At 25.1% G+C, this 22840-nt stretch overlaps 1 protein-coding gene across 1 annotated transcript; it reads left to right on the top strand.

Annotated features, from left to right (window-relative positions):
* The first annotated feature begins 1459 nt into the window (after nucleotides 1-1459).
* LOC145833580 (uncharacterized) lies at nucleotides 1460-22601 on the top strand. Its single transcript, XM_082940746.1, has 14 exons — nucleotides 1460-1709; nucleotides 3591-3720; nucleotides 4788-4947; nucleotides 7837-7960; nucleotides 8927-9102; nucleotides 10389-10516; nucleotides 13218-13266; nucleotides 13398-13441; nucleotides 13955-14165; nucleotides 14916-14948; nucleotides 15192-15318; nucleotides 15955-16160; nucleotides 20341-20504; nucleotides 21805-22601. Exons 1-14 carry the CDS (start codon nucleotides 1502-1504, stop codon nucleotides 22292-22294), a joined length of 2250 nt encoding a protein of 749 aa, XP_082796872.1. The 5' UTR covers nucleotides 1460-1501; the 3' UTR covers nucleotides 22295-22601.
* The last annotated feature ends 239 nt before the right edge of the window (nucleotides 22602-22840 follow it).

The following is a 22840-nucleotide window of genomic DNA, read 5'->3' as shown; positions in this document are numbered from 1 at the left end:
ATGTAGAAGATAGATTTTTAGTGAAATAGTCTATTTTTGCCATTTTAGTTTGCACCTCCCATAACAAACCTATTGTTGCCTCAGACTTTAACCGGCTATATCTCAAAAGTTATTTTGAGTTTTTACAATCTGTAAAAAGCATCTTGTAGCTTAGTAAAAACTATATAAAATAAGATCAATTTGTGAAAAAAGGGTATTAACCCCTCTCCCTATGACCTTAAATAAATGCTTTCCTCTCTAAATCAATCTTCTTTAAACTTTGACAGTTTATTCTATGCTAATTTATGTTTAAAGTTAAAAAAAATCAAATTTGTGAAAGCTTATAAACCGTTCAAGGAAGAAAATCTAAAAATATGAGTCCTTTAGCAGAAAAATGGTGCATAAGACTTAAAGTAAATCATAAACATCTGATATAAGTGAATTTATTGAGGTCTGAGCATTTGTGTACAACCCTTTAGATATTTAACTTTATCTCAAACGTTTAGTGAAGTTTTGAAATTATGTAAACAAATATTTGTAGTTTATATTTTGTGATTTCTACGTTTAATAGTCAAAATTAACTTTTCTAAAAAGTGCCTTGATCTCTTTTTATGCAAGGAATATTTTTTTGAAAATTTGGTGTTGCCATTTTAGTAATCAAAAAGTTTAAACACGTATATTTCTTGTGATGATTATAATAATTGCAAGAAGAATAAATAACTTAAAATTGATAAAACAAATACAACTAATATAACTCTTTAGTTCATATACAGTGTTGGCCAAAAATCCTTGCACTAATTTATTAGTGATTGTTTGACAAAAATACAAAAAAATAATTACACATTATTGAAATTTGTAACTAAAAAACTAAGAATAAATAAACTTTTTTATTTAGGGTTGCTTGTTTTTGATTTGGAATTTAATTAAATTCTGAAATTACTAATGAAAACATGCACTTTTTGAGCTATTTTAGCCTATTTTCTCAAAAAAGAAGTCTTTAAAGCATATACTAAGGTGAGCAACAGAATTGTAATTTGAACATAGACAACACAAAAAAGTTTATTTGTCTGAAATCACGCAATGAAGGAAGCTAAATCTGCTTACTCCAAAATATAGGAAAATAATGCTTAAACTAAAATTAAGCTTAGTAGCTTTTTTTTAAAGCAAAGCCATTGAAAATGAAGCTTACATAGATTTAATGGTTCTAGATTTAAAATGTTTTGCGTTTAATTTGTTATTTCCTGACTAAATAGCATTTAAGCTTCTAAACTAACAAAATATCAAATTGTGGCAACTCTAGTGTTTAAAGAAATACCTTTGTACTATAAATTTGGTTTAGTTAGTTTATTTTACAAACTGTTAATTCTATCTGTTTCTACTTTTAAATTGTCAGAAACTATACTAAGAAGTTAAATTTTCTAACATTCCAATTTTTTAATGTTGTCTAATACTTTTATTTTGAATTCTGCAGATAAATTGCAATTGGTAGTTTGCAGAAAAACTTAAATAATAATAGCTAATTATGCCAAACAAGAAAATATCTGGAAAACACAGCAGTAAAACACAGCAAGGATCTGAAAAGCCAGCAGTGAATATTAGTTCGCTTGGAAGAAAACTTGCATCTGTGCAAAATACACATGACTCAATTGCAATGCTTGGTGTGTGGATGATCTGTATAAAGTACTACCACAAGGAGGTTACTTCTAAATGGCTTGATACACTTAGATCTTGTTAGTTTTTTTCTATTTGTATTTCTTTTTTAGTTTTTATTTAAAATTTTTTGTTGTATTTTGTATTATGTACTTATTGAATTAATCATTTTATGTAATTTTTATTTTAACTACTAATTTTTCACAGCTTAAAGCAATTTTAAGTAGTGTTTTGATATAAGGACATATGAACTTGACTGATTTATTTTATAATATTCAAATTTATTAAGCAAGAAATATAGATTTACTAGAAATACTACAGTCTAAAAATAATATTATTTGAAACTTTACAGCTTATTCTTAGCTGGTTTTAAATAATGAATATAATTTTTATTTTAAAAGTCTTAATATTTTTTTGTTATGAATACTTATTTTGTATCAATTATTAATCAGACTATTTTTTTATAATATAAATAATATATTACAAACATTTATGTCCTTAGTTTAAGAAAATTTTGTATAAAGTTCTCTTTGTAAATTCTTAATTATAGGTTTGTCACACTTTCAGGTTACACAGAATAATTCAAGCTACTTTGAAATTTAAAAACAACCTTAGGTAAATTGAGGCTAATTTAAATTAATTTAAATAACTAAGTCTAATTCAAGCTGGTTTTGTTTTTTATGAGAAAAGTTATAGATTTTTTGAAAAACTCAAGCTAGTTTTTTTAAGAATGTAATTTATTTGCAGTACATTTCGTTTTAAATATTTGGTATTTAAAGATAACTTATATTCTGCTATTTTATTTAATACTTTTACATTGATGTTTCAAAATATTAAGTAAAACTTTCTGCATTTCTGCCAGCTGTACTTAAATATACCAAAGGTGTTTTCTGTAGCCTTTTGTAAACATAACAATAAGCAAATGTTTTAAGTCCTGTTCTTAGTGATTTAAAAATAGATTATAAGTATACAGCATCTAAAAGCAGAGCTCAATAAACAATTTTAAAAATTGGCACGATAAATCAGTGTAAAACGTTTTGTGCACAGTAGGTAATAAAATTTAATTTTTTTTTATAAATAACTTTTTAAGGTTTAGATGTCTCTATAGTTGCATGAAATAAAGCTTATAATGACTATAAAAAATTAGAAGTAGAAAAATTGAATGTATGTTTACTTGAACATACCACAGATGTTTTTGTGTTAAAACTTTATTCTGACTAACGGCGTTTCACTGCTCTTAAATTTATTTGAGAGCAGTGAAACGCCGTTAGTCGGAATAAAGTTTTACCACAAAAACATCTATGGTATATATTCTGATAAGCTTAGCTTATCAGGATCTCTAGGATGGCTTTTAACGTTACATCTTATACTTGAATATATAATTTTTACCACAAAGGTTTTCTCTTGTATACTTAAGTATACTAATTTTTTTCTGATGAATTTTAATAAACTCGGATTTACTCAGTCTGTTTTTTTGCCTTACTTAAGGAGTGGCAACTGTTTTATTGTTTTATAAATTTAATATCAGAAAATTGTTCCTCAATTATTTGTATCAAAATTTTTTTACAATAAAACATTGAATTAAAACAAAATAAAAATACATATTAATATTAAATTAATTATTTTACTCTATAATAAAATAATTATATTTATACTTCAAGTATTTTGTTTTTGATTTCGTGTATTAAAAAATAGAAACATTATTTCTCTGCTTAAAGAAGTCAGTTTTTTTACTAAGTATATAATTAGCATAGTTTTAATTTTAGATTTTGATTCCAAAAACTATAACAAAAGATTATGCTTTAGATGTTATTTATTATAACAACATTTCATATTGTAGGAAACATAAAAACCTGTAAATTAGTCTGCCGAACTGTTGCAAATTTGTATTAACTTAAGACTTTCACTTGTTAAACTGAATTATTAACTGTTTACTAAAATAAAATTTAAAAATTATTCAGCCAATCAGAATCACAGACTGACTTTATTTTATCTATGTAATGATATTGTACAAAAATGTGAGAGAAAGAATGCTCACAAGTACAAAGAATCATTTAAAAAAGTTATTCCAGAAGCAATAATGTATATAAGGTTAGTGATTAGTTTATATTTCAAGAACATGGGGGTAAACCATTAAAAAAAAGTTATTCTTATTTTACATATAAAACTAAGCTATCAGTTGTATTTACTGTTTTTGAAAATTCAAAGTAACTTTTGAAATATGAGCGTACAAAGTTAGAAAGCTTAATAATTTTTTATTATAGGAGGCACAAACTAAAATGCAAAAATAGACTATTTCACCAAAAATCTATCCCATACCTTCAGTTTTTGAACTTTTGTTTTAAAAATTTCTCATTCTAATCTTTAGTAAATTTTGAACAACTTTTAGGTAACAAATTTATATACATAAACATTTTTTGTGAAAAAAAAAAGAAAAAAAAGTCATTAATTAAAAAAAAATCTTGTAAAATCTGCTAACTGAGTTTTAACTTAATTTGAAAAAATATTTTCGTAGTATTAAGATAAACATATCTTTTTTTAATTAAGTAAGAAAAAATTAAAGTGAACGTAAATTGCTTCAAAAATGAAGTAGGAGTTAAATTTTAATGATTTTTACAAAATTTGGAGAAAATTAACTGTGTAAAATTTTTGTTGTATACGTTTGTCTTAGATTTTTTTTACAAAAGTGTTCATATCTCAAAAATTAATTGAATTTTGTTTTCTAAAAAAAAGTATCTTAAATAATAGTTTGTTTCAAAAAACCTCAAAGAATGTTTATTTTTATAGATATTTTTTGTTATGAAAAAAATTCTCTCTAAAAACTATAAAACACAGCATGCCATAGACACAATTTTAAACTTGAAATTTATAACATTTTTGTCAGCACATTTTATTAAAAAATGTTTGTGACGCTATTGTATTTTTGCTCTTTTTTTTTCTAGAGTTACTGTCTAAACCAGTAAAGTATTTATTGTTTCTATCGAATTATAAGTATATTTAATGGAAAACATTAGACAATTAAAAGTAAGTTTTTTTTAGTTCGATAAGCATTACTCGAATTTTTTTGTTCAATTTTCCCATACATTAAAAACAATCAATTTTGATAATCATTAGTTTACATGCTTTTATGTTTTAATTTTAACTTAACAATCGTATAGTGCCAACAATTCTGAAACTAAGCAGAATGTAGCGAGGGTAATAACAATATGGAAAAATAGAAATATTTATGATTCTGATTGGTGTGATGAATTACTTGCTTGTATCGAATGCGGAAGAGTTCCAACTGTGCTGAAAAATTCGTTCCTCGCAAGACTAGACGTTAGTGTTTTTTTGTTGTTGTAAATAATTGAAAATGAGTTTCATTTACACTTTTTTCCAACTTTAAAAATAAAGTTTGAAAACAAGTAAGCTAGTATAGTTTTGAACTATATATATTCTTAACTCTACAAAAGAATTCACTTTTTTATTTAAAAAATTTTATATATAAAGAAGCAATGTATTTATTTTCTTTACTTGTAGTAACAAGCTTCTAAACTAAAAAATTTAATTTTATTACAGGGTTGCCACACACTCAGGGAACTCAGGGAATCTCAGGGAATTTTCAAACTGTAGAAAATCTCAGGGAAACTCAGGGAATTTTGGCATTTTCTTTTAACTCAGGGAAACTCAGGGAAGTTTTGATTTTTTCTCTAAATTTCAGGGAAGTTTTTGAAAATCTCAGGGAAATTTTTTTCTACATCTAGAATGAGGTTTAGTTAATCCAGTTTCAATATTTTGTTCAAAAGTAGTAATTTTTATTATTTAAGTGGTTATTTAGAATTTTTTTAGCCTTGCGGCTAGTTCTTGAATATTCTTAGTATTAACATTGTAGTTTTTTTAAGTTTTAAATTTATATTTACTTAAGTAAAATCAAACAGTTTAGAGAAATGAAAGTTGTTGTTAACTATTCATTAAAAAGTTCTAATAAACTTTTTATTTTAGTTACTTATGTAGTTTAAAAAATTCTTACTTTTTAAATAATAAAGTTATTTGTTATTTGTTTACAACTACTTGTTTTCAGTAAAAAAAATTAAAATGAATACAGATTAGTGTTGTATTACTTTTGTTAGAAAAATAGAGGTTAAATTTTTGTTTATAAATAATAATTTCAAAAGTAGTAGCAGTAATGGTAATTAATTTTTTAGTGTGAATGTTTTAATATACTTTACAACTTTTTTGCAAATTTAATTAAATTTAAGTATTATGAGTAAAGTACAGTTTAAAACCTTGTTTAAAATAAGTTGGCTTAACCATGAAGACTTCAAAGATTGGTTACTTGAGGATGTAGACAAAGAGAAGTTTAAATGTAAGTGGTGTGGTGATGATACACCAATGGCCTTATCCAACATGGGTATAAGGGCATTGAAATCGCACAGTATGTCGAAAAAACATCTTAAATTAAAAGCCTCTAAGAGTAAAAATAATGCAATTACTTGTTATACAACCTTCATTTTATTATTAAAGAAGAAAAATGAGAATGAGGTATTAATAATTTGTGTTAGAAGAGAAATTTTTTTTTTTAAGATTTGAAAAATACTCAGGGAAACTCAGGGAAATTTAAGGTTACTCAGGGAATTTTTGGTCACTCAGGGAAGATTTTTTGGCTCAAAGAGTGGCAACCCTGATATTACGAACCTCTAAATGCTTAATCTTTTCTGTTTTAAATGACTTTACAAGGAATGCTGAAAAGATTCTATAATGATTTTTTCAAATAATTTGTTAATTTTAATATGTCTGTATTCTATTTATATTTTAGCTGTCAATTTTCTAAGTTATTCTACTGTAAGTATTTTAAATAGGTTTAAAAGAAATAATTTTTCTTAACTAATATCTATGATGTAACAGGGCTTGTGCTAGCAGTTCTCTAGCAACCAATGTTAACTATTTAAGAAAATAAATTTATAATTGTAAATTAACTTATACAGAAAAATCATTTTCCAAGGTTCCCATTTCCCTATAAATTTTCAATATTTTGAAAAGTCCCTAGAATCCCAATAAATTACGTTTTTTTGGTTGGTGATTGAAATTTGAAAGCCAAAACACCGCGTAGTGAAAAACATGTTAAAAAAGTTTTGATTATAATTTTTTAATCAAAATCTTTACAATTTCAGTAGAAAACTGACAATATGACGCCACCTAACGAATAAAGTTTTTATTTGTTTATATTTAAATTAAATACAATTTATCTGAAGTTTGCTGATTTAACTAAAATTAGAGCTCCAAAACCCACGAAATTTCCTAAATTTCTTATTAAGACTGTGCTTATAAACGGTTAATGACATATTTTATTTTATATACCTTGAAAATATGTTTGTAACGTATAAAATTCATTGTTTTTTTTTGATAATTTCCCTATAAATTTACTATATTTTATGGATTTCCCTATAATTTTTCTTTGAAATTTCGGTGGGAACCCTGTATTTTAACTGTGTATAGATATCAAAGTTTATGTAATACTTTTTCAAAAACTTCAAAACGTTGCAGAGTAAACGTAGCAGTAAGTAAGTAAATAAATCTAGTTAAAAATCTTCAATTTTATGAAGCTTTTGGCGTTTTTAATTTTTAAAAACTTAGTTTTAGTTTTGATCATTGGATAAAATCAAGTCTTTGAAATTTTATATTTTAAGTTCACTTAAAATAAATTTTTAATTATACCAGTACAAAAGGAAAAAATATTATCTACTAGATTGTCTACTCCTTAATTTTTTAAGCAATTAACCTAAATTTTCAGGAAAAATTTCTTAAACAATTAAGAATACTTTGTATGATGTAATTTAAAACTAAGATAAAAAAATATATCTTTATTAAATTTTCATTTTTTTAAAGATAAAAAAGTTTGTGCATTGAAAAAAAAAATTTTTACGTTGTAATAGACTTGCTTTTAAATTTGAAGAAAATTGTTTAACAAATGAAGGAGAAAATATTTTTTAGAGAAATAGTCTTTTTTGATTTTCTTATATACGCCTTTCATAAAGAACCTATTGAACTCATTAACTTTGATCACTTATTAAAAAAAACAGTTAAAATTTATATAAGGTAAGAAGCTTCTTATAGCTGAATTAAACTCAGTAAAATACGATCACTTGTAATAGAAAAGGTGATCCCTTAAATGCTCTTAAATAGTTTTTTTACGATATTGTATTTTATTGTATATAAAAATTTCTACAGTTACCAGACGATCTTATACAGCATTTAGCAGAGGTCAATACGCTTTCAAATCAGATTTTACCAGAAATAGATGGTATGAAGAAAATTGAAAAGTTTGATGTGCAAAAAACGAAGACTCTAAAAGGTTTTATAGATGATTATTAGATATTAAAGAAAAAATTAACTAAAACTGTTTTTTTATTTATTACTATTTGTTTTGCATAAAAAATTGAAACTTTTTAAATGACTAAATTTGTAACTTGTTGAACAAACTCAGCAAATTTTTAGTAAAACCAAAAATAACCCTGAAAAAATTGCCATAAAAAATTTTTTTTTGAAGAGCACAACAGGATTTTAAGCCTTTATAAAAGTGCACTTTTAACCTTTTAATAGTTATTTGATTATACTGTTTTTGTTATATTAATGTATATGTTTTTACTCGGTAATTATATCGAAACTAAGTCAAAAAAACATATATAATGCTTATTTAAAAAATAATGTTTTTATGTTTGCAACTTTTTATGTTGTTTAACCTTAAGTTTTTTGAAACTAATGAATATAACAAATAGAAAAATGAAAAACTATCTATGTGTTTTTTATTAGTTGAGGTAAGTAATATTTTTTTCTAATTCATCGAAAATTTAATGTGGTTGTAAATTTGTACTAACTAAAGCTGTACTTATACTTGATGATAAATCGACTGTATTAATCATCGGTTCTAAATCTAAGTTTGAACCTGCCATACATATTCCGAATTTTTTCGGGGTTTAACATCTTAAGTTACGCAGCAGTTAACTTTTTATTGTCTAGGGAAAGTACGAACGATACAGGGCCTCTAAGAATTTTTTTAGGATGTTTGTGAACAATCGATAGTTTTTAATTTCTACTTTGTTTGTTAACTATAAATTTTATTTTTGCAACTTGAAAATAGGTGGTAAATTTGGCTCGTATATAGCAGTTCATTTATTTTGTCTTAAATAATAAAACAAAACATTACTTTAATAGCTAGATTCATTAACTTAATAGTTAAATCTTTACTAAAATGTTAAGATTTTTTTTTTCACATATACCGTTTTTAGTTAGAACCGTTCTTTAGATTTTATTAAAACAGATAAGTTAGCCGGAGAAAAATGTTTGGAGGAAGTTGACGAAAAAATTGAAACTTTACAATCTAACATAAGCAATTTAAAATTACTACTTAGTAAGCAAAAAGTAGTTCGACAGAAAATACAAACAGCTGATATATTTTTTCATTCGTACTATTATGAAAGCAAGAAGCTTCAAGGGGTAACAATTGTTTTTTACAACTAGAATCTTAAATTGATTGAAATTGTAAATACAGTTAATCTTATACCTAATTTAAAATCATAAATTTGTATATTGTTGGAAATTGTTTTTTTCATTGTTATAAAACTATTTATATATTTTTTGTTTATGTTACTTGGTGGGCCAAAATCGCTCTTGACTAGAAATAGAGAAAGAAAATTCGTTTAAACTCAATATTTTAATATTTTCATGTATTATATTTTCTATGTAGTTTAAGATTGTATCTATTTATTTTTTTATATAAATAAAGAAATTCTTTTTAAAACAAAATTTATCAGACTGTAAGTAGATCTCTAAAATGTTTTGGATATATGATTTTTAATCAAAGTTTGGCTCATCAAAAATTTAAAATTAAGCAACTTAAACTTATATTTTGATTATTTACTTTTATACAATCAAACTTTACTGAGTAGTAACTCTGTAATCGATACAGTATAAACAGTTCAATATACAAGATATTCGAGCTGTTGTCTTCAGTAGAATACAAAGCTAACATGTGATAAGATTTTTAATCTTATGTAGTCACAAAGTAATTTTTTTCGTTATATTTGTGATTTAAGTCGTTTTTTTTTTGACTATTGTGTATTTTTTAACTTAATTGTTTGTTGGTAAATTTAATTAATTGTTATTGTTGCTAATTACTTTTGTCCTTTTATTAATCTTTGACCACTTTTCAGCAGTTTCTTACTGTATAAGTTTAAAACCTTTTTTTTATGTTAGCTTTGTATTCTACTAATGAGAACAGCTCGAAATATATCTAATTTATTGAACTAAGTGTCCTAGAAATTCTGTGTTGTCTACTCAAGTGTGCTAGAATCTTGGCTTTATAGCCAAAAATTATCAAAAAAAAAAGAATTTCAATCTTTTAGTTGCGGGCCCTATGTGTGTTATACTCTTAAAACTGTTAAAAATCATACTAAACAATTTATAAATATAGGATAAAATATATTATCTAAGATTTTAAGCTTTATAACATAACTATAGCAAATTTGTTAATCAATATAAAAAAAAGTATATTTGAATAATTAAAGTTAAAAATAAATGAGTAAACTAGTTTGAGACATAAGTTTGTTAGAGCTTAATACTATTGAACTAACTTATTATACAATTAAAAAAAGTTTGAGTTCATTTCAAATACATTATATGTTTAAAATTTTAGAATTATAGATTAGGTTTTCAGTTTAATAGTATTTAAGATACTAGCTCGCTATGTTGTGTTAATATTAGCTTATTTTACATAACTACAGAGTACAACGATACTTGAAAAGATAATAGGAACGTCACAAAAATCTTTAGACAAAATACTTGTATCGAAATCTCCGCAGCATCAGGACATGGAAATTTCTGACGACGAAGAAGCGTCCAGTCCTGTAAAGTTGGTAAAAACTTCATGAGCTTGTAAACGCACCGTGCCCCTGTTATTTTATAAATTAACGTTTGAAAATTTTGAAAAATAAATAGTTATATAGTTCTTTACCTTATAAAAGTCTGTAATTAAAAAAAAAAAGTTGAAATAACGTTATTAAGTAAACGACATAATAAGTATAATAAAATCTATACAGGGTTGCCAAAAAAACTGGAATTACGTAAAAAAGCTGGAATTTGACAACTAAGGCAAAAAAAAAACTAGAAAACTTTTAATTTTAAATAATTTACACATCTTAAATAATAAAATGTTTATTAGGTACGAAAAGTATTTTTTTACAAATTTTTATTTTGAATCACTTAGAAGTTTATTTCTTATAAAACACATTTAAAGTTGCATTACAGTAATTTTTCAATTTTTTTATACTATATATTTCAGTTTCTTACCTTAAGCTTATTTTATACTAAAAATGGATAAAAACCCTGTTAAGTGTTTATTCACTTATCCGGACACGTTGGGCAAGATTTTTCTTTAAACATGTCCGGATAACCAAAATTCCAGATAAGTACTAAAATCTATTATTTCATATAATAATATAATTGCTGCATATAATGCAATGCATAATAAAAGTGCTATGGTAAAAACAAATACATAGTAATTGTGAGTAATTTATAATAAAATGATAAAAGCTAAACTAAAGGTTAATTAATTAATTTTTTTCTAAGGTAGAAAAACATCAGACTTACTTACCCTCTGCAACTATATACGTTTTTTGAGGGTCAAGCAAGTAAAACTCATCATTTGCAATTCTACCTTACCTAACTCTTAATAAAAAAAAGATTAATTTTTGTTTAAGACAAAATATAAACTAAATTTATCTCTTAAAACAAAAAATAATTTAAACCTATCTTTAAAAAAAAAGCAGACATAAAGAAAAACGAGAAACTTTGACTAAGTTTTAAGTCAATTTAACGGAAACATATCACTCCTAACAAATTAGTTTTTATTGGAAGTTTTACTAAAATAAGAAAGAGTAGACGTTTGTTTTTTTAACGTTTTTCAGCAGAAAACTCATGGAATTTAAAAAGTTGTGAAATTTTTTGAATGAATTTTTGTGTTGATTATTGAAATTTTTTTGAATTTTTTTTTGACCGAAACTGTCCGGATAAGTAAGCGTCCGGATAAGTGGAGTTCGGATAAGTGAATAGGCACTGTACTTTCAAAAACCTGGAAAAAATTTAGAAAACTTAGATTTTTTTTGAAATCTTTAGAAACCCTGTTTATATATATACGGAATGGTCTAAAATTGACAACTTTGTTGATAAACTGTTTACACTAAAACAAAGTATAGATAGTCTGAAAATTTTTTCTTTGAATTAATCAGTTTTAATATGTATATTTTAATTTTTTTTTTAAATACCCAAGAAAATTGGCACGAATTTGCTTCCGTTGTACATTTCTATCTATCGTATCTAGTTTTTATGAAATAGCTTTAATTGTCAACAGTTTTACTTTTTTATTGAAAAACTATCTTAAAAAGACTTTTCAATTATTTAATTTATACGGCTTTAAGCAATAAGGAGTTTTAAAACCTAAAAATACTAATGTAGAATCCTGATTTCGAGATTTTACTGTTACGCAGTGGGCTGGAATGCGGCCATTGACCATTTTAGTGACTAAAAAGTTAAACCAAGAGTTTAAATTAATTGTTTAGAGCTGGGCTTCTTCTTTAATAAACTGGGTTTGGTTCTATTCTGCTTTGTGTGTATTAAAAGGTATGTAAGCTTAAAAGAAGCAAACTTTTGATATTTTGTTGTTTAAAACTAAGTCAAAAAAAACTTAAATTTATGTCAAAATTAAGGCACACAGCAACTGCTTAAAATTACCTTAAAAACTTAAATACAAAGTTATTTTTATGTTTTTCTTTTTTGATTAAGTGCTAAATTTAAAAAATCAAAATTCTTTAAATATTTAAAAAGAAAAGTATATAATTTATCTTCAAAAAACTGCTATTCGTTCCGAAAATTCACTGGTGTTTTAGAGCAATATAGGGTATTTTAAGAGATAAATATCTCAATTTCCTATCGCAATAACATGTTCTTTTTTTTAGTTTTGCAAATATGAAAAGAATTCTGTATACAAATTTACAAAAATATTTATTGATAGGCAATAATTATTTTTAAAGGGGTTTATAAGCGATATTTGGCTGCCTGTTAAGTTTTTTTTATATAAATATCAATTTATAAAAAAGCCTTAAGATATTTGTTTTTTAAATAGCTTATCTTGTGTTTGATATGCATTATACTATTTAAAAAAAAGTACTTATAATTTTTTCTGTAACTTTCTACCAGCAAATTTTTGACGAAAACTATAAAGAATTTTGAGTGGTTTTTACACTGAAAAATTCAAAAACTAGTTGGATTTATTAAACTTACATAACTCCTTAATACTTCAAGCAGAAAAGTAACAAAACCAATTTTGAAGCAAGAAATCAAGTTCTATCTAACTATGTTTAACACTGAGTTTGGTTTTCTATTCAGAAAAAATATTTTTGTAGTCAATGTCCGCTTGATCCCCTTTTTCAGCCCACTGTGTGTTATGTTATTTTAGGAAAAATCCTATAAGCTGTATAGCAAATATGTAAATAATTTTTTTTTATAATGATTTTACTCCAAAATTAATAAAATATTTAATTGTTTTCTATTCACAGGAATACAATAAGACCAAATTTTATTTTTGAAGACAAGGTCGATTTAAACGTAAGTTTGAAACAAATATTTTAAATTAAAATATTTATTTAGGTTCAAAATATGTATCATTTTTAGTTTTTTTTTTTTCTAAAATAAAATGTTAATCCTTTTAGATATTTATTTAGTATCTTAATTTACAGACTGTAGCATCTCTTCCTATTGAACAAGTGCAAAATTTAATAAAGTAAGTTATTAAAAAACTTTATATGATTTTTTCAAAAGTTTTCACTTAATTTTGTTTAAGTTAATGTTTTTATATCTCTTAATTTATAACTTGCAAATTTCAAAGAACTAACATAAATGAACTTAGTTATAATTTTTAACATTTAGAGGAAAAAGCATATTTTATGAATAAATGATGTTTTAATTTTTATAGAAAGTTAAATTTAAGATATTATTACTTATTATTTGTATATTGAAACAGTGTAAGAGTTTAAGTTTTCCTGATTTGTTAGTAATTGCATAAAAATAAAGTATTATTAGAACTCACATGTAAATTATTTTTTAGTGTATGTCTATTGGAAAGTAGTAATGAAAAACCACATTTAGATATTTGTAATTTTTTTTTGTAAATAACTTAATGATAGTTTTGTAAGTGAGCTCTTTAAATACGCTATCATTCAACCTACATGTACTTTATAACGTAAGTAGTTTTAAGCAAATAATAGTAGAAAAAAAATTTTTTTACTAATTTTAGTCAGGCAAGAGCTGAAGGCTATGGTGATGAGTTGCAAGGGAAATCGACGGAAGGTGAATCGTACCAAGCTGCCATGGCAACTGCTGACGACATTGAGGAGGGAGAGATCCCTCCAGGTGCTTCACCTGATGCCAACGTCGGTTCGTCACCTGGTAACAATTATGATAGTTTGGAGTCCAGAATTCAATCCATTTTTAACAAGTTTGATAAAGTTAGTTTTGTTTGTTAAACAAAGAAGACAAAAAACATATTTTAATTTCGAATAATCATAAGAAACAAGAGAAAAATAGTAGCTATTATTTCTTCATTATTTAATGTTGATTATCTTGATGCATATAATTTTGTAGTATTAAGTAGCGTGAATACAATTTTAAAGTTACAGTAAATTTAGCACCAACACATTGAAAAAAATCTAGTTTTTTATGGCGAAGTTTTTTGTCCTTTTAAGAAACTCCTTATTAAAATTTGGAAGACATTCAAAATTTTCTAATTTAGTTCTGCTAATACTATTTCTTAATTTATTTCAGTATTTTTATTGATTGATTTTATTGTTAAAGTATAAAATTAGTTTGAAAGTTTTCCATTAACTTATTCTGTTAAAGTTACATTAATTTTCAAGATTGAATCAAAGTTATCTACAACTTTTTGTTCTTAAAGTATTTATCAGCAAAAACCTTTCAAAATAAATTATTAAACATTTAAAAAATATCTATACAATAATTTTAAAATTTTAGTTGATGCTTAAGTCATCAAATTGACTTTACAACAATAAAAATTATAATTTATGTTATTATAATTTATAATGTACGTCAGTTAGTTTTACGTTTCACAAAGCTATACAATCTTGTAAACTTATTTTTTATCTAGTAGAGAAATTAAGATTACCTTTTATATGTTTTTACACTAACGATTTATATAAGTATTGTTTTAATTAAGTTTTAAAGAAATATTATTTATACAGGACACTGATCACAGAAGGCACACTCCCAAAAAAGTAAATAAAGTTATATAATACATGTTATTAATAAAATTTTACGCTTTTAAAATGTTAAATCATTAGTGGAGTTGAGTATTAAAAAAAATATATAATCAGCTTGAAGTTTGATAAAGTTTCATTTTCAATAAACTGCAAGAAAAATGTGTTATTGAATATCGATTATTGAGATATTTGATGTTTAATTTTCAATTGAGATGCATTTTTGTTACAAAATGTAGTGATTGTTTTTTGTTAATACAGGATCAAGATTTAAGAGTTCGTAATAAAAATAATACTCCTACATCTTCTGGTTCTATTATTCAGGATAATGGTGGCACCTCTGAGCATAACAGTCCAACACTGCCTGGACTTGGTGGCCAAAAAACTGGTAATAAAGAATTAAATTACATTTTAAAAAACGCTATGCATGGCTTGAATCTACATGTTTTAGATACTTAATTTTAGACTATGTTTATCACAAATTTTACTTTTTTTTTGTATACTTAATTGTTTTTAAATTTTTTATTGAAGAACAATTTCTTTAAACTCAGTTCTTTTTGGAATTATTCCTTAAATCTTGAAATTTTTAGGTATTTAAATATTACGTATTAATAGACAATTAACTCAACATTCCCTGGTCAATTAAATTATGCTTACAAGAAATATATAATTTGATCAGTTTAAATTTAGTTTAAAAAATGCACTACATTTTATTTTAACTTTATCTTAATGGAGCTTAGTAATTTTTATTTTTAGATAACTAAAGCTTAAATTAGCTTAATTTTTGAACTGAATTAAAATTGAAATTTCTACAATTATAGAGTGTGTTTCACCACAAAACAGTTTTTACAGTTCACCTTAATCGAAGTAGGATAATTTTAATTTGCAAACTGGCAAGAAAGTAGTTGTAATTAACGATTTATTACTTTTATTGACTTAGAAGATAGTTAACAAACTATCAAAGCATTTAAAAAAATATTACAAAAAAAAAACATGATATGATAAACAAATCAAACTTATATAGCAGGGTTGTCGATTCCTGTACTCGGAATGGAAGATGAAGGAGGCACAACTCCAGTTCAAGACGAATCACCTTCCATTGGAGATGTTGGAAAAGCAATGAGTTTTTTGTCAAATTTTATGAAACAACAAGTCGATTCAAACGAAAATGCCACTAATAATATTGTACTGACGTCTAACAATGATGACGTTAATTCTCAAAATCAAAAGGTTTATTGACTTAAAAAACAGTTTTGATTAATTCTATCTTGTGGGGTAAAAAAATGGTTAAATTATGTTTTAATTACTTTTTATTTTAGTAACCGGTAAAAAATGTATTTGATATATTTAATAAAACTGTTATAATTAAAAACGTTAATAAAATAAAGAAGTTAGTAAATTCTGAAATATAAAATTTGTCATTCTAACAACTTGAAAAAAGTATTGAAAATAGTTATTAATTGTAGTTTATTTTATTTTTATTATTGTAGCTTAGATTTTTTTACTAGGACTAATTCAAAAAAAAAGCACGCTACTGTAAAATAAGTTCTATACGGTATCAATAAAGTTTTAATTCGTATATACGATTTGAAAAACCTTTCATGCTTGCTGTTTTTGATTTTCTGAAAACTATACCAACGCAATGTCTCGGACCCAAATAATGCGAGCTGAAAATTGTTTTATATGTCGCAATTATTACAAAAAAGCAGAAAACTTACAAAAAGTGATACAAATTACATATAGTCAATAAGTGACTCCATAAAACTTTCATTAAATTTTCTTTAATTCTGCACAATATGTTATAGTGATAATTTTCTTATGTAAAACAATTTCCAGCTAAAAACTCTAAGATCACATTTTTTGGATCCCATACAGTTTGCATTGGGATGGTTTTCAGAAAATTGAAAAGTGCTAGCATAAAAATTCCTTCAAATCATCTAAAACTTTGCACAGAGTAGGGTGTTTTGTGATATTTGCCACATGTAAAAAAAAAAAACTGAGCTGAAAGTTCAAAGGTTGCTGTTTTTATAAGCACCCTAGTATACATACATATTTAACGGATATGTGTCAAATATGCACGAAGGGACACCTTTACACAAAGACACTTTTGCACAAGGAGTCTTTTTTGCACGATAACACTTTTGCACTGATTGAGTTTTTTTACTTATATTTTTTTACTATTACTGTTACCCCTTAACCTTAATAAGTAATTTTTTTATTTCTTTTTTCTTTTTTTTAAATAAATTTCTTAACATTATTTTTTCTTATTTCATTTTTTATTCAACTATTATTCAATTGAGAATTGGTCAAATTACAGGAAGACACAATTGCACGAAGGTTAAATTTTGCACGAGGGGAAAAAATTGCGCTAAGAAAATTTTGCACGAGAGTAAAGAAACTATAAAAAAAAAAACTAAAAGATAAATTAATCAAAAAAGAAAATAAAGTGACTGACCGAGGGTAAAGGTTAGGGGTAACAGTGATAGTAAAATAAATAGTTAAAATTAGTAAAACAGTAATAAATAAAAAATTCAACCCGTGCAAAATTGCCTGCTCGTGCAAAAATATATTCGTGCAAATTTGACACCTACCTATCATTATTGCCCTTAGTCGGTATTTTTATTTTTAAGTTTCTTTTATTTAAATTTTTGTTAAATACTCTCGTGCAAAAGTGTCTTTGTGCATATTTGACCCGTCCCCATATTTAACAAATATTTGGGCAGAACCCTTAACAGTTGTATTATCGTATATAGTTATTAAATTATACATTTAAATTATTTAACAATAATTAACATCTAGAAAGGATAAACAACCATCGACTTTATTTTTACGAGTAAATATAAGTGAGGTATGCAGGTTAACTTTTATTAAATAAGTCGTCTATGTTGTAGCATTTTTTGTTTGAGATAAAAATATCACCTACATATCTTAAGTAATTTAACGGCTTATCTATATTCTTAAATAGAATATATTCAAAATACCCGACGACCTACACCCCTCACTTAAATTCACTCGTGAAAACGAAGTCGATGGTTGTTTACCTTTTCTAGATGTGTCATTGCAACACACATCAACTTCTTTTATTACATACATGTAATGGAAGCCAATATTTGTTGGTTAATACATACCATGAAAGTCCTTCTGTCCTACTTTACAAAAAGTAAATTTTATTTTTTTGCTTAGTTTTTGACGAGCGTGAACTTAGCTTGAATGGCTTTTTTTTGTAATTTTTTATAAACCAAACTTTAAAACCAATTATTTTCAAATTTTTTAATGCTAACTTAAAACTTTTTTTTTATTCTAAAGAACGTTCTTTTGCTTTGCTTTTCACATTAATTTCCAATCAAATTTAGGTTTGACTTTTGTAGTGGGGTCCCTTTAAAAATTTTGAGTTTTTTTTTATTTTCTTAATTTTTTAAGTTTTACTCCAAAAATAGTATTTTTTTTCAAATTTTTTTAGACATAATTATTAAACTACGTTTAAACTTGTAGTTATTTTTTTTTCCAATTATTATTTTTTTTATACCATAGGCCTAAATAAATTTTTCAGAAAAATTCCAATTTTGGACGATTTTCAATTTTTAGGTTTACAGACTTTTATGCAAAAATTATTATTATTTTTTAATTTTAATTTTTAACATACTTTTACAGTTAAGTTTCATGATGTAATTATTATTTTTTTCTTAATTAATTATTGTTTTTAGAATATATGACCCATACAAGTTTTACTTAAACTCTTATCACTTCAGCAAGAAATCCCTCAAATAGCTTTGCTAAGAATTTCGGTAAAACTTGTATGGGTCATATATTTTAAAAACAATAATTAAATGGAAAAAAAACACAATTACATCATGAAACTTAACTATAAAAGTCTGTTAAAAAGAAAAAATATTTTAAAAAATATTTTTGCATAAAAGCCTGTAAACCTAAAAATCGAAATCCGTGCAAAATTGGAATTATTTTGAAAAATTTATTTAGGCTTATGCTATAAAAAAATTAATTACAAGTTTAAACTTAGTTTAATAAGTATGTCGAAAAATAAAAGTTTGAAAAAAGTTACTATTTTCGGAGAAAAACTTAAAAAATTAAAAAAATAGAAAAAAACTCAAACTTTTTAAAGGGGCCCCACTACAATAGTCAAACCACAATTCGATGGAAATTATTGAGAAAAGCAAAGCAAAAAAAGGTTCTTTAGAATAAAAAAAAAAGTTCCAAGTTAGCATTAAAGAATTTGAAAATAATTGGTTATAAAGTTTGGTTTAAAAAAAATATACAAAAAAAGCCATTCAAGCTAAGTTCACGCTCGTTAGTTTTCGGAGCGTATAAAACCTGCTCAAAAGTCAATTAAATGAAGAAATCAAAAAATTAGTAGTATATTAAGATCATAAGATTACCCAACGGATATTATCAAGAAAACGATTGACAAGACCATCATGAAACTCAATATCCTAAAAGAGGCCCAAAAAAGTGCCCAGTTTACTTAAGACTTCCCTATTTAGGTAATACAGCTAAAGTAAAACACGCAATCAATAGTAAATTTGAAGCAGTTAATCTTCGAATTAGTTAAGTTAACTAGAAAAATTTCAAAAGAAATATTCAAAGATGTTACTCCAGATCCTGAAAAAATAATGTTATCTATCAATTTAAGTGTCACTGTAACAGTGTATACATCGATTGAACTTCTCAGAGATTCCATCTGAGAAGGGATCAGCATGTATCAAAATCCCTCAGAAACTGGATGACCAATAGAGGTATTAAACCTACAAAAAGTCCTTAGGCGATTGCAGATCATTTACTAAACTATTCGAAATATTTTAATGATAATAAATTTACAATTTTAACTAAATGACGTAAAAAGTTTACTTAAGTGTATAAACCTATAAGGCAAAGTTGTGTAAACAAAAGTTTGTTTACAAATTTAATTTATATAAATGATTGTAATTTTTCTCGAATTTTAAGCCTTTAATACTATAGCTTTATTCCTTTTAAATAAGTAAATCAGCTAAATTCCGATAATTATATTTTACTTTAAACGTTTTCATAAACATTTCATTTACGTTTATATAACTTTGAAACATGTACGTATAAATTTTATTGTAATATCCTTTTATCATCTTAAGTTTCTCTTTACTTATGCTTAAAAAAGTCTTGTGTACTTAATTTTACCAGTTTCTTATCGAAACAGTATTTATTTTCATTTAAACTCATCATGTTTTCTATGTATTATAAAGCTTTTATAATGTTAATAAAATATTTCTTAGCTTAGTTGTACACAATAGTAGTTGAAAAGAGTGTATCGAAAATGTTTTTACTTCAATAAAACACAAAGTATTTGTCAATATTTTTATAAAAATTATTGCATCTTCATTAAACGTAAAATAAATAAATTGTCAGTTATTTCAAATAACAGGAAACAGAAGCTTCAGTCTGGTTAGCAGCTTATGCTGAATCCGATTGTAGTGACGACGAGCCCCAAAGCGGATTCGTTACAAACACAAGTACAAGTAGTTTGCAAGATAACGAACACATAGAGAAAAAAGAGGATCTTCCTTTCACAAAGCAGAACTTTAACAGGTTGAAATCTAACTTATTCATAGTTCTAACGTCAGTTTTTTCTAAATGATTTGATCTTTTATTCAATGCGAATATAAAAAAATTATACAATATTTTTTAAATGGACATTAAAAAATGTCACTGAAGCATTTTTTAAATAGCAAACCCCTTAAAACAATCACGATTTAAAGTTGGTTGGGTTGAAAACTGTTATCCTTTATTATCTTTATATAAGTTTTTTACCTGGCGGTAGACATTCATTAACTTTACATATCATTTATTTATTTGTGGTCTTACTAATATGTTAAACTTGATAAATTTTGATCAATAGCAGCCCTTGTTTTTTTCATTAAAAGTTAGAACTACAGTAGTCAAAGTAAGTTTTTTGTATAGAAAAATTGTATGTGAATAGCTATTAAGCTATTTTCATTGCTTTGTACACTCTACATAAAGTTTATGTTTACGTTAGTCTGCATACTAAAATATTTAATTAAAAAAATGTATAACTTAACATATTGATATAACCATATAGATGCCTAAGAGAAAGTTAATTGCCCCTGAGGAACAAAAAATCATAGGATATTTTATTTATTCAAGCTAAGTTTTTTAAATAAAAGAGTTACTATCCTGCTTTTCTTAGTGCATACCGAACTACAGAAAAAACTATGTTTGATTTAGTTATATGTACCAATTTCCCCTCTAGTATTCCCTCCAGTGAGGAACATAGCGTATGACAATTATTTCATCATATGTAAGTGTAAGTAGGATAAGCAAAGTTTTTTTTTACTAAATTTAAATATAAATTCTTTAAATTTTGACATTTTGTGCCTTTGAAAATAATTTAAACTGTACTTTAAAAGACAAGGTTAAAACTTTAGTTGTGGAAATTTCAGTGAAGACAAAGTATCTTTTTCAGATTTAAAAAGCTTTACTTAGTAAAAACTTAACTATATGCAATACTTAAGATTTTAACTTTCTCTTCAAACTGAAAACTTTGAAATAGTTTGCTAAATATTAAAATTTCTTACCGTTATATGCACTACTGAAATAACAATGCTGAGTACTTTTTTTTTTTTAATGTTGTTGTAAATCGATTTATCATAATGTTAGCTATTTTATTTATTTGCATAAGAAAATTCCATAATTTAAATTCTTAAGCATTTTTGTTGTTTTAATTTTTATAATTTAATTTAATTAACCGATAGTATTATTTTCAATATTTTATATATTTTTTATAAATACTTAGAACTAATGCTTACAAATAAAAATAATAAACAAAATTTGCAATGTTTGTTTAACTATAATTAAAAAAATATTTTAGTTCACATCAGCAACAAGTTCCAGTGTTTAGTATAAGTCAACAACTGAACACTAGTAATCTCATCGATATTTCCACGACTTGTTCAGAGGTAAATACAAACCAAAACGTCGATTTTAGAGCTAACAACAATCCTACTGGAAACAACAAGGGATCTGCACCACGTGACTTTCAGCATCGCCCACGAATAGTTGATCAACAACGTCAAAGTTTTCCCTTAGCTAGAAATACCAGGTCTAACTTGCCGGAAAATTTAGAACATGAAACTCGTATGAGAAGTCGTGCTCCGAGACCTCACCGCAACTTTGATGACCCCGCAACCAAAAGGCCGAGATTTAATTATGAAGGTCCTGGTAATAGACAGGATTTTAGCATGCGAGGCAACAACAGAGGAGGTATCCATAGACCTCGTTTTAATCATTTCCATTCCCAAAGAGCAAGATTCCGCGGCAATGGAAGAGGTCGAGGCAGGTACCACGGAAACTATTATTGAAAAAAAAGTTATTGTTAAAAAATTAAAATTAGAAAGTATTTGTTAGTTCTTTTTATGAATACTTTAAGTATTAATGCACAATTAAAATTATAATAGATTAATTATTATTTTATAGAAGAAAATTTTTTTTATTAAAAAATTTTTCCATCTAAACTAAGCTGCTAAACTTTTATTGTCTAGTTTTAAAGTTAAATACATTATTTAATTCAAGTTCTGAACTTTTGATTTAAAGCTTAGTAATTGATGCAGACTTTTTATTGTACTTTAAGTCCAATGTGATAAAACACTTTATAATAAACGTATAATTGATCTGAGACCAATATTAAAGTTTTTATTTAGATACTTTTAGTCATAATTGAAGTTTAAGTTTTAACTTATGTTTTTTTAGTAGAGTTTTAAGTGAAATGAAAATCTAAATAAAATTCAATGCTTTTCACTCATAGATGAATTGTTTTCTCATTTTCGTTTGTATATAAAATTTATCTGTTTTGTGAATTTTTTTTTCAGAATAATTGGATTTAGAAAATAAATTAAAACAAGCCGTTT

Source organism: Thalia democratica, chromosome 1, assembly GCF_965202585.1.
Source record: "Thalia democratica chromosome 1, ktThaDemo2.hap1.1, whole genome shotgun sequence".
NCBI lineage: Eukaryota > Metazoa > Chordata > Thaliacea > Salpida > Salpidae > Thalia > Thalia democratica.
This window is presented reverse-complemented; position numbering and strand designations above follow the sequence as displayed.